Source organism: Falco punctatus (assembly GCF_963210335.1).
Source record: "Falco punctatus genome assembly, chromosome: 17".
Lineage (NCBI taxonomy): Eukaryota > Metazoa > Chordata > Aves > Falconiformes > Falconidae > Falco > Falco punctatus.
Window position 1 is genome coordinate 6262416 of NC_137597.1, and position 11471 is coordinate 6273886.

Genomic DNA, 11471 nt, shown 5'->3' on the forward strand with positions numbered 1-11471 from the left:
TATAATGAAACATTTTGTAAATAAAAGGAATACAAAATAAGCAATGATAGCATCCTGGCTTGGGGTTGGCATTGGGTTGGTGGTTGTTTTTTTTCATATTTACTAATGAAACTTTCTCACAGAGCACTTGAAATGGTTTTGCAATGTCATTCTTTGCTGGATGTAATCAACTACTCAGGTAATTGCTGCTGCTCAGATAATTGCTGCTGTCATGTCCATAGCAATGTGCCTGGCCCTTCCTGGGAACTGTGATAGTGTTTCCTGAGAACCGCAATGACAGAGGCAAGGCACTGGGGCTGGAGCAGAGTCCGTTCCCCCCCACCCCCACCCCGGGCAGTACCGGGGCGGTGTGGGGAAGGTGTGAATCCTCTCCAGATATAACCCTGCCTCAGCTGACCCCGAGTATTCCTGTACTAGGCTGCAGCTCTGGCAAGGAGTTCAAGGATTAAGCTGACTGCTCCCTGCTTGGTGTTTATGGGCCTGTACTCCTTGTTTTGTTTTGACGTGGGGGCAAAATCAACTGATAATACAGAAGCTGTAAAAATTGCCTTCCTGCTTTATCGGTGTTTGCCAACAGATTGTGTTTATTGATGTTCTGGCAAAGGACAGGCAGTGCCACAGGTAGGGCAGAAAGGTGCTGTGCAGTTGTCTGATTCTGATACTGTATTTGTTACCGGGCTGGGACACAGCGTGTTTCTGGGGGCTTGTGCTGATGGGTGCAGTCCTGATATTGCTTTGAGGAGAGGCAATAGCCACCCATCCCTTACTGTCCCCTTTTCATTGTCCCTTTGAACAGGGGGCTGGAGGCAACAGGGGCTGTTCCAGGGGTGCCAAGCGGTGGTACCCGCAGCATGCCCTGAACCTCACCTAACTGATGGAGAGGTGCAGGGAAGAGGAGGCACAGGGAGGGCACATCACGGTGCAGCAGCAAGGCAAGACCCTGGGCTGCCCTCGAGGTGAGGACCAAGGGTAGGGCGGGGGACACCGAGCAAGGGTAGGCACCCCTCGCAGGGGTAGGCGCCCCTCGCAGGGGTAGGCGCCCGGGACACACACAGGCTGTGCGCTGGGTTGCTGAGCTCAGGGGTTATTAACCCTTCCGTGCCAGGGGCCGGGCCGGGAGAGCTTTACCCCCGCGCTGCCGGGGGGAGCGAGGGGAGCCCCCAGCCCAGCACCAGCCGCCTCTTTTGCTCTTTCCCGGTTGTCAAGCGGCGTCGTTCCTTACTCAGTAACGGAGGGAGCGGCCCCGGGAGCCCAGCCCCACCGCGGCAGCGGAGGCAGCAAAGAAGCGGGGGCTGGCCCGGCCCCTGCCCGCCCCGGAAAGGGCCGTGCTGCGGCTCAGGGCTGCATATGGCATCCGCACCGGGACCCGCACCGGGCGCAGCCATGACGCTGCTCTGGCTCTGCGCGGTGCTGCTGGCGCTGCCTGGCGCCTGGGGTGAGCGGGGCTGCGTGGGAAGGGGGCAAGACTGCGTGGGGAAGGGGGCGAAGGTGCGTGGGGAAGGAGCAGGGCTGCCTGGGGGAGGGGGCGAAGGTGCGTGGGGTGAAGCTGCCCGGGGAAGGGGGTGAAGCTGCCCGGGGAAGGGGGTGAAGCTGCCTGGGGAAGGGGGCAAAGCTGCCTGGGGAAGGGGCTTGGTGGGGATGGGCCTGCCTGGGAAAGGGGGCTGGGTGGCGTGGGGCCGGGGCTGCGTGGGGAAGGGCCAAGGCGACCCCACCCCAGCCATCACCCCCTGCCCTCAGGTGAGTGTGGGCAGCCACCCCGGTTTGCCTTCGCGGAGCCCCCCATGCCCCTGGAGCCGTCCTACGCCGTCGGGGCCACGCTGAGGTACAGCTGCCGCCCGGGGTACACGACGGCCAGGGGCAAGTCCCCCGTGGTCACCTGTGGCCCCAACTCCTGGTCATGGGACCCTGACTTCTGCATCGGTGAGTTCCCCTGTGGCAAGCTCCGGGGGTGGCAGAGGGGGGTCCTGCTGCACCCAGGACCCCGCTGGCGGTTCGGCACCGTTGAGCGGGGCGCTGCCTGGGGTGTGGTTTTTCGGGGACCTGAGGATGAGCGCTTTCGCTGCATGTCTGCTGGTGGCTGCCCTTCCGCCTGCTGACGTTAGGCTCTGGGAGGTGACCTCTGTCCTGCTTAATTACTTTATAATCTAGTGATATAGCGTAAATGGTATAATTGCAAAGAAACAAAGTACAGTGTGGAAAAGGCTGTGGGAGTCCATTGTCCCCATGTAATGCACCTGTACTGGCCCTAAGGCCATCGGGGGGTCCCCCCTGTCCCCTTGTCCCCTTCTCCTTCACACCATTTCCCACCTCTGCCTGAGCCCGCCTCGCTCTTTATCAGTTTCCTTTCTCCGTAAGCCCATGAACCTTGGCTCCTTTAGTTTGTCCTTAGCTTTAGCTGTGCTGTTTCTTGCTTTTTATTTGTATTTTAACTTCCAGTTCCTCAGAAGTTAATGTGGCTTTTCCATCTGTTTTGAAAGCGCTGTTTGCTCATGAGGGAATTTAGGTGCCTGGTAAATGGTCAATTAGTCTGTAATGGCACCAAACAGCACTGGCACCTGCATTTCACTATGGTGCTATAAAATAAAGCTCATGCTGATCACTTACTGTTTTGCTGATTGACTGGATGCCAAGCAAAAATGAATTCTGGATCAAATATAAGAATAAATGCAGTTTATTGTATTACAATATAATAAAGGAAAATAGCATGCAATATGGTAAAAAGAAAGAGTACTAGTTATTGTGCATAATAACATAACAGAGCAATAGGAGCAAAGCACCAATTCATTACTGCAGAGCTTTATAGAGGCTGTGTCCTGGTTTTGACTGTGGTGGAGTTAATTTTCCAGTGCTGGGAGTTTCTCGTAACTGGGAAAATTCCTGCGCAGCATGGTCCACCCGTCGGTGAGGCTGCTGGCCCGCTCCTGGAGCTTGCCTGCCTTTATGCTCAGTGAAAACCAAAACACACCAGGGACGTTGGCCAGACACTTGAGCGCAGCGGAGTTACCATTGTGACACAGCTCACACAGTATTAGTGTCTGGGTGGTCCCGCTCACATTTTGCTTGTTCGGGGGGCTCAGGACAAACCCCAGCTGCTCATTCAAGTTGTCCTTGAGCTCCCTGTCCGAGTTAAGCAATTCCTAATTGAAGACAAAGGCTTTTTCATAAGCAGTAATCAATTTACTAAATTTTCACCACCTTTGCCCTTCCAGGAAAGTCATGTGGTCCACCGGACATCATGAACGGCAGATTTGACTACACGACCGACCTCCTGTTCGGGGCGATGATAACCTTCACCTGTAACTTAGGGTAAGCGTTGGGCCAGGCTCCTGGTGAGCTGGCAGAGCAGAGACTGGGGAGACAGCACCCATGGGAGACTCGGAGTTTCATAATAGCTGGGGGTCTTTCCTTGGTGAGCACGGGCACGGCTGGAGGTGTTTGGAGCGGGGAGCCATAGGGGTCTCCCGCTGTTGCTGTCAAAACAGATGATCTTCTAGGCATGAGAGCATGGTCTTTGCAGATTGCTTTTCGGCTGCTTTGCCAAGGGTTTTGTTCCTTTCCTGTCGGTGCTCGTTAGTAATTCAGCATTTGCTGTTGTGCAATGGGTCTGGCTGGCCATGTCTTAGCGAAGGGGTCTTGGGAAAAGAGTGCTGTGGTGTCCTGGGAGGCTGGGAGCGGGGCCAGAGGGGAGCAGAGGGTTAAGGTACAGTCAGTGTGACACCTAGCTCTGCTCAGAAAATAAGTTGCTATTTGGGTCTGTGGCCACACAGCACTGGGCTGAACAGAGCCAGGGTGGGGATGGTGGGGATGCCGTCTCGCCCGCGCTCCTGTGAGCCTTGTGCGAGTATTAAGCTTCCTCTAACTGCATCATATCTTGCATTTCTTTAGGTACTGAGAAAATAGTGTTTTATGGGAGGGCTAGCTGACTCTCCCCTAGGGTTCAGCTCCTCCAGAGAATACCATTAGAAACTGTACAACTTTCTGAATTTCCCAAGTTGTCCTTCACTTTTTTCAGAGATTCAACCTTTTCTTTTCTTAGGTACCGATTAGTTGGGGCATCATCTGCACAATGTGTACTTGACGGCAATGAAGTTTCTTGGAGCAGCATTCCACACTGTGACAGTAAGCAGATCTTAAATGTTTTGTGTACATCTCTTCCTCAAAGCTAATACAGTATATATATGGTAATTTGGGGAACAGCAGGTGGATACTTTTTGCCTGGTACCTAATGCAAATTACATTAGCCTTCAAAGAGACTTTAACATCTTACCCCTCCCCAAACAAGCACTCTTGGTGAGCTGGGAATGAAAATTAAATACTGAGGCAGCTCTCTGGATGTTGGCAGCAGCTCTGCAGGCAGAGATGTGGCTGCTTGTTGGGGTTGCCCAGCCTAGGCACACGGCAAGCTTCCTGCCGGGCTGGCGTGGACCTGGCATCACTCGTGTTTCTTTTCTGTCAGGCAACTGTTGCTGATTTTTTTTATCAAGAGCTGTGCTTGACCGGGGCTGGGATACCTTCAGACATGTCTGCACACCCAAAACCTCAATTTTCAAAGGGGAGAGAAATGCTAAGAGGTCTGTTGGTGCTATTTGGGCTTTTTTAGCATCCTGTAGGATGGGCCTGACCATCGGCTGCTGCTAGTTTAGATGGTTTGCTGCTACAACAGGTGTGCTGGCCTCATCCTTGTTAGAGTGATGAAGGTAGGAAATGCCATCACCAGTAGGTGAGGGTCCCAAATTGCTTGGTGAGAGCATATTTATTGCCTCAAGAAGGCAACTTCTGTAGTATCTCCTCTTGGATGATAGATGCTATTTTGCCATTTTACCATTTCTGCATTTAAAAAAATCCTGAAACACATTCAGAATTTAAAGGCGCATTCAAGACTTCAGGTTGAGATGATTGCTTTAGGGCTGCTTCCCTGTTTTTTCTTTAGCTTTTTTTTCCCTAGGGGGAGTTGGGTTTTTTTTTTTTTTTTTTTGGTTTCTAGTAGCTAGTTTCATATTTGATGGAAATGTTTTTGCATTTTCTTGCTGTTGCTTCCTCATGCAGTTATTCCCTGTTTACCACCTCCTGAGATCAAGAATGGGCAGCTCACCGATGGGAACAGAGATTTCACCTTTGGCATGGCTGTAACCTACAGATGTAACCAGGGTTTTTCTCTTATTGGAAATGAGACAATTCACTGTACGACAAATGATAACCTTAATGGAATATGGAACAGTCCAGCCCCTGAATGCAAAGGTAGCTGCTTTCTTTCTCTCCTTTTTCTTTTGACCTTGTTTCTCATCCCTCTCCCCCTGTACTTGCCCAATGGGCTGCCAGCCGTGAGGAGGTTGATTTGAGTCTAAAAGGATTCCCAAAAAGCCTAACGCAGTGGTCTCCCAAGTCGTGCGGAGAGGCAGGGCTTGGTTTAATGGATTCTTCAGCCCACAGAAAGCCTCCCTCTCCCTACCCATGCCCAGGGCTTCCTGCAAATGAAAAACAAAGCTGTCACGTGTGCAGTTTCTTAATGATGTCTCTGTTCATGGAGCATTTGTACCCCACTGGGGACCTGCCTCTCTCAAAGCGAAAGGACAGCAGTTCTTTGGTAAGCTTCTCGCACGATGCCTCTGGTGTCACTGCAGGGCTTTTCCTTCTTATTCTTATTGTCTTTTCTTCACTTCCAGTGGTCAAATGTAAAAATCCAGAAGTGAAAAATGGGAAAAGGTTATCCGGCTTTGGCACTGAGCACACGTACAAAAATACAGTGGTCTTTGAGTGTAATCCTGGTCATGTATTAAATGGTAGCAATATAGTGACTTGTGAAGCAGACAGTACCTGGAAGCCACCTCTGCCAACATGTGACCCAAGTGAGTACAAATTAATTTCCTTGAGCAATTGCCGTGATGTAGGTCTAAGAGCTGTTGAGCGTGCCAGCTTCTGAACCTTGTGCACTTGTAGTCACACCCTTGCAGAGCATGCTGGCGTGCATCTCAGCACGGCAGCCCAGGCCAGTCACATATTTATACCTGAAGCTGTTTATTTGTGAGCAGCAAATGGTCCAAAAGTGCACTGAAAGAAGAGGCAACACCTGACAAGCTGGCTTCACCAGCTTCCAGACCTGTCGGGGATGCTTGGCTTCTGAGCTCAGCTGAGTCGAGGTCCTGCACGGTGGGTTGGTCAGTGAAGGAGTGCCTCTGAGGCAGAGATGCTGCTCAATCTCCACCTTTTCTCCAGTTAAGCAAACTGACGTATACTGCTGTTTCCTAAATGGGTTGGATGTAAACTGTGTCCCAGACACTAACATTCAAACAAAAAAAAAAAAAGCTGTGTGCTCCAAAACATGCAGTTCGCTGTTGTTACTACAGACCCTCTGGGGACCCTTCTGTAACTAACCTTGTTTTTGTCTCCAATTGCTAGTCTGTGGTCCTGCTCCACACTTCTCTTTCGCTGAGTTAATAAGTACTGTGGGTGACAGCTCTCCTGCTGGAACTGAATTGAGATATCGGTGTAAACCGGGTTATGACACGGCAAGTGGAAAGTCATCTGTTGTCACTTGTCTGAGTGATGGAACTTGGTCTGCAGAGCCAGACTTCTGTATACGTGAGTATCTCTGTTCCTCTCCCATCCTGACTGTGCGAGTGATCTGTGCATGCTTGAGATGTTACTCTGAAATCTGGGTCGTGCCCATCTCTGGGTTTGAAGTAATTCCCGTGTTGCTTTCTTTCCCTCTAGGACAGCAATGCACTCATCTCACATTAGCAAACGGGGCTGTGATTGCAGACAATTTCCTGTTTGAGACCGTTGTGACATTCATATGTGAGCCTGGGTGAGTGGATCACTGCTTAAAAGGCACCAACTTGGGGATCAGAAGATGGGGATCACAGGCAGTAACACCCTCCTGGGTTTCCCAGTGCAAGTCTCCAGTGAAACTCTACATCATGACTTCAGTGAGATGAGCGTGTGGCAACACGCGTGTGCTTGGTGATGCAGTGAACTGCTTCAGCTCTTATTAGTGCCCTTATTTAGCGGCTTCGGCATGGCCGGATCCCATCTCATAGCGGGGGCAACTTCTGGTTAATACCTTGCCTACACACAGTGGTGGGGAGGCAGGGGATGAACCCTTTCTGGGATGTCTTCTAGAAAGCCCTAAACTTCTCTTTCTTTAGGTATGAATTAAAGGGGTCGTCTTCTGCCAAATGTGTGGTATCCGGGAACGGAGTTGATTGGGATACAGCACCTCCTCGCTGTGAAAGTAAGAAGGAAAAACCCTGCATGGAGCTGTTAAGATTGTGCTGGTGTAGCTGCCTTGCTGGTGGACTTGGGCTGCTCTTCCTTGTGCTTATTAATTCAATCAAGTGTAAAATTCATTATTTCAATACTAACACGTGTTGGTGAGGCCTTAGGTGCAATATTCTGGTATGATTCAGAAATTAGGCTGACAAAGTGGCAGGAGCAAGGGAAGAGCAGAGATTACAGGGAAAAAAAACAGTCACAGGAGGAAAGTTTTCTTTCTCTAGTTACTAGCAAAAGGTAAAGATAATTGGATGCTAGAACTCTGTCCTCTCAATTTGGTATAATGCTGAAATGAGGTGTTACGAAGTCAGTGTGTGGTGTTTTGTGAAGCTAGAACTGGCTGAAACACTTCTAGCCTGATAAGGCATTTCAGTGGCTCATTTCATGGGGTGAGATCCTGAAGCTGGGGCTAGCAGGCAGTAGCTGAGGTCTAGCCCTGAGCAGTAAAGCTCAAAGGATTTTCAGTTGCTGCTAGACGCGTGACATTTGGCTGTACCTCCTTCTCCTCACACACCTCTTCACCTTTCCAGTTAGGAGCACTACTCATCCACTCTTGCCGACATTCCCCAACATCCTCTGTGAAGAGCCCCCCACAATTGACAACGGGATGCACAATGGCACGAAGGGCACACGCTTTGTTCATGGCTCGGTGGTAGTCTATAAATGCAAGGATGGCTTCACCCTTGCTGGACCAGCTTCTGTTCACTGTAAAGCAGATCAGCAATACCGTGGAGTCTGGAGCAAACCTACCCCTGAATGCAGAGGTGACTTACCTCCTGTGCCTAGTCTTGCTACTTCCTCTCTGTCTTCAAAATACCTGTTTTTTCCTTCCTCTGTGACTCCAAATCAGATAGTTCTGCTAAGGAGTAAGCCTTCAATGATTCCTGAAACAGCTTCAGTTCAAACCCAGTGCCAAAAGAGCGAGATTAGGTGGTGGTGTGGACTCACAGGCTAGTGGAAACGTATCCTGGTAAAGCCATCTGGGTTTTAACAGATGAACATCTGTGGAGCTGGGCTGTGCAGGGGTCCTGTTCTGTGTGGTGCTTAAATTGTCTTCCTTGTGCCTTGGCTCTGGCTTGAGACACTGCATGTTGTGTAGTTTGATGAATAACCATGCTGAACGGGTGCTGAGTTCCACATTTTTGCTTGCTTCATTTCCAGGTGGAGCGAACATGATCATTGCTGGTAAGCGATACGTACTCCTGAACCTCTGTGACATGATCTTGCCTATCTTTACGTTATTGTTTCCTGTATGTTCTGCTTGAAATAGGCTTAAAAGCCTTCTACTAGGGTCTGCTGTCATATTGCTTTAAGATCATGCTGTGAAAAGGAGGGGGGAAGGTAAAGGGGACAAGGGAGGGAAGAGGTAGTTGAATATGTTTGAAGACTGAAGTTTCTTATTTGATTCTTGTAGGAATCTTCCCCCTCCTCCTGGCAATGCTGATTATGAACCTCTAGATTAGGGAACAGGTACAGTGGCGAGGTACCTGTAGACCTGTTGGACTTGATCACACTGATCTCAGTGCTCTGCTTTTCCATCCTGTGAAATTGGCCTTGAAGCAGCAATCCACAGACCTTGGATGACAAAGCCCAGACCCTGCGCTGCTGCCCGGGAAGCACTTGCACTTTGGCTGCAGCCGCAGCAGCTGCGCGCTGTGTTGGACACACAACTCATGCGCAGGGATGGGGTGGGATGGGATAGGATGGGATGGGTTAGGATGAGATGCTTTCTGCCACCCAGCTAAGAATGCTGTTCAGAAATCAAGTGCAGTTATCCTCATGTTAAATCGTAGCGATGCCAAAGACCTTCACGCTGCAGTAGAGAAGGCTCAGGAAAACCCTGCGCTTCGGGTACCTCCACGTGTTCAGTTTCTCAGCCCCATGAAGCTCGTGTTGTGCCTGGTCCTGATCAGGATCCAGGTGTTTCTTAAGTGCCTTGAGGTGGAAAGTGCTGCTGCTGCTGCTGAGAGGATTAAAGGTGAATGTCTTCATGTGAGTGATACATACTTATAAAAATTGTCTGACAGAAATAGGATGTGTAAGCTGGGTGTTATCTGTGAGAACTGAAAGCATTGAAAACGTTCACAGAAAACCACAGATGTAGCCGTTACTTCGAGGTGAGCCTGAACCATTGTGCAAATAGCAATCCTTACAGACCAGTAATTTTACCAGAGAGAAAAAAATTTAAAAGTGTTATTACAAAGAATTGCTATTCTGATTCTTCCTGTACGTACTAAAATTGGTTTTAAACTTCAACTGAAGATCTTGCCCTGGCACTTATCTGCATCACGCTGAGGCTTTTCCGTGAGTACTTTGCGGAAACACCCTTCCTGTCTCCGCAGTGACTCAACGCTTCTCTAGAAGTGCCGAAGCCTTCAGGGGGCTGACAGCCCCTGGAGAGACCCAGCTGAGTGTGTGCCTGGGGGCAACAGAGCTTGTCCACAAGCAGATGGTGCCTGTGCCGAATGCAGAACTTGCAGCTGTCTCGGCAGATGCCACCAAACATCAGAAAGTTGCTGCTTGTGAACCTTTTCACTTTCCGCTCAAATGCCACCTGCCTGGGGTGGCTCTGATGCAGGGAGTCCCTGTCTGAATTTGCACTTAAAAGACTTTTTCCAGGTGGTGCTGTGCACCCCTAGTCCCACTGCAGGATCCCACCGGGATGCTGGGGAGGAAAAGCAGGTTTTTGGCCTCTCACTGCGCTGGCAGCAGCACTGGTGGGTGGCTGCACCCAAAGCAGGTGCAGGTGCACATCAAACCAAAGCCTTCCTTTACTCCTCCGTGGCGAAGAGGACGCAAACCCCACATCTTTTGTGTGCTTTGTTTCTATCCTGTCTCACCTGACCTAGCTGGTTGTTGTGTTGGGGATGTTTGCGAGGGTAGGGAGAGGGGAAGTGCCTTGTCCCAACTCGAGTCAGGCTTTGGCAGTGCCATGAGGACAGCTCAGATGATGGCATCTCCCTCACGTTGTCTAAACCAAAGTGCCCTTGATTTGTTTGGTTGATAGAAAGCATGCACTGTGGTGTTAGCTTCCTTTCCTGGTTTTAACTCCATGCTAAATGAGCACTTAATATGCTAAAGAGATATGTAGCATCTTGTAAAATAAAGTCAAGATTTGCAGGTTTCCTGGGAATCCCGTTTATCAGGGAAAAAAAAACTGTGATGGGATTTAAATTTGTTAAGCCTGAATCCAGCTTGAGACAATAGGCCCTTTAGCTGCTGGTGAAGCAAGATTTTGAGGTTTGGGGCTTCGTCTGATGCAGAGGTGCATCGCCCGTCTGGGAGCTTCTTGTGATGCCCAGTTGGGAACGGGAAGTATTTGAAATGTGCCTACCACGTACTTTTTGTTTCTGCATTTTTAACCAGTGCTTTCCTGTTAATAGGAACATGCATCTAATTAAAGGGGAAAACACAAACAGCCATTTCCATCAACACGTTAGTCTTGTTCAGAATAGACCCACAAAGTTCTCCCTTCCCAGCAGAGTGCGGTCCTGCTCAGCTGCCCCTGGGGCACCCTGAGGTGCTGGGTTGGGAAGCCAGTCTTGCAGAACAAGCACTTGCAGATTGCTCATTATTTTTATCTATCTCTTACCGTAAGCCACGTGAGTGACTAGATGAACAAAACACAAACGTAAAGCCTTGTACCATAGTGTTGGGTTCAGTTTTGTTATTTTAATCCAGGCACAATTGTTCCTACTGCATAGTCCAGGGTGGTTTTTCCAAAAGTTTTAACACCTGATTTGGGATCAGCTTGAAACGATCTCCCCGCAACCGAATGAAAGGAACCGTGAGTGCTGTGATGTAGCTTACAGGTGCGGTCACCAAAACTGACTTGAAGAGGACTTATCTGTAGTGTTTGTAATTGAGTTGTATGTAATTTTACTTTATAATCTCAGTGTAACTATCAAGTGCAATTCCAAATCGTGAAGTATAAATCTTGGATGTGTAAATATCGGAAGCTCTTTGTCAATAAAAGGGATAAAAGGCCTCGGACAATATGTGTCGCTGCTTGTTTCAGGCTCAGAAAGCATCCCCCGCTGCGCAAGGTGGGTTGCTGCTCCTACATCAAAAAGTCCTGTCTGTGGATTCTTCTTCTTCCAGCCAGCGGCGAGGGATGATGCAGGCATGGATGAGTCCCAGAGCAGCCAGGGCTGGGTTGGGAGGATTCAGGTCGGTGGCTGTGCTGTGTGCTGTGCCTC

General features: G+C 49.8%; 1 protein-coding gene across 5 annotated transcripts; it reads left to right on the forward strand.

The window, feature by feature from the left end:
• The first annotated feature begins 39 nt into the window (after positions 1–39).
• LOC308054698 (membrane cofactor protein-like) lies at positions 40–10396 on the forward strand. Of its 5 annotated transcripts, XM_080367918.1 has the most exons (13): positions 184–956; positions 1207–1435; positions 1738–1920; positions 3210–3306; positions 4037–4119; positions 5047–5238; positions 5664–5846; positions 6397–6579; positions 6712–6805; positions 7146–7231; positions 7803–8036; positions 8434–8457; positions 8687–10396. In XM_080367918.1, exons 2-13 carry the CDS (start codon positions 1348–1350, stop codon positions 8728–8730), a joined length of 1491 nt encoding a protein of 496 aa, XP_080224044.1. In that variant the 5' UTR covers positions 184–956; positions 1207–1347; the 3' UTR covers positions 8731–10396. The 5 variants fall into 5 exon arrangements, with proteins under 5 accessions (XP_080224043.1, XP_080224044.1, XP_080224040.1 ...); XM_080367917.1 differs by lacking the exons at positions 1207–1435; positions 8434–8457; positions 8687–10396 and adding an exon at positions 40–178 and having other exon boundaries at positions 797–956; positions 7803–8427; XM_080367914.1 differs by lacking the exons at positions 8434–8457; positions 8687–10396 and having other exon boundaries at positions 7803–8427.
• Positions 10397–11471: the final 1075 nt, after the last annotated feature.

Coding starts and splice junctions, on each gene's coding strand:
- LOC308054698 (XM_080367914.1), top strand. CDS start 1,348: ATGGCATCCGCACCGGGACCCGCACCGGGCGCAGCCATGACGCTGCTC. Junction 1,921..3,209: donor GGACCCTGACTTCTGCATCG/GTGAGTTCCCCT, acceptor TTGCCCTTCCAG/GAAAGTCATGTGGTCCACCG. Junction 7,232..7,802: donor AGCACCTCCTCGCTGTGAAA/GTAAGAAGGAAA, acceptor TCACCTTTCCAG/TTAGGAGCACTACTCATCCA.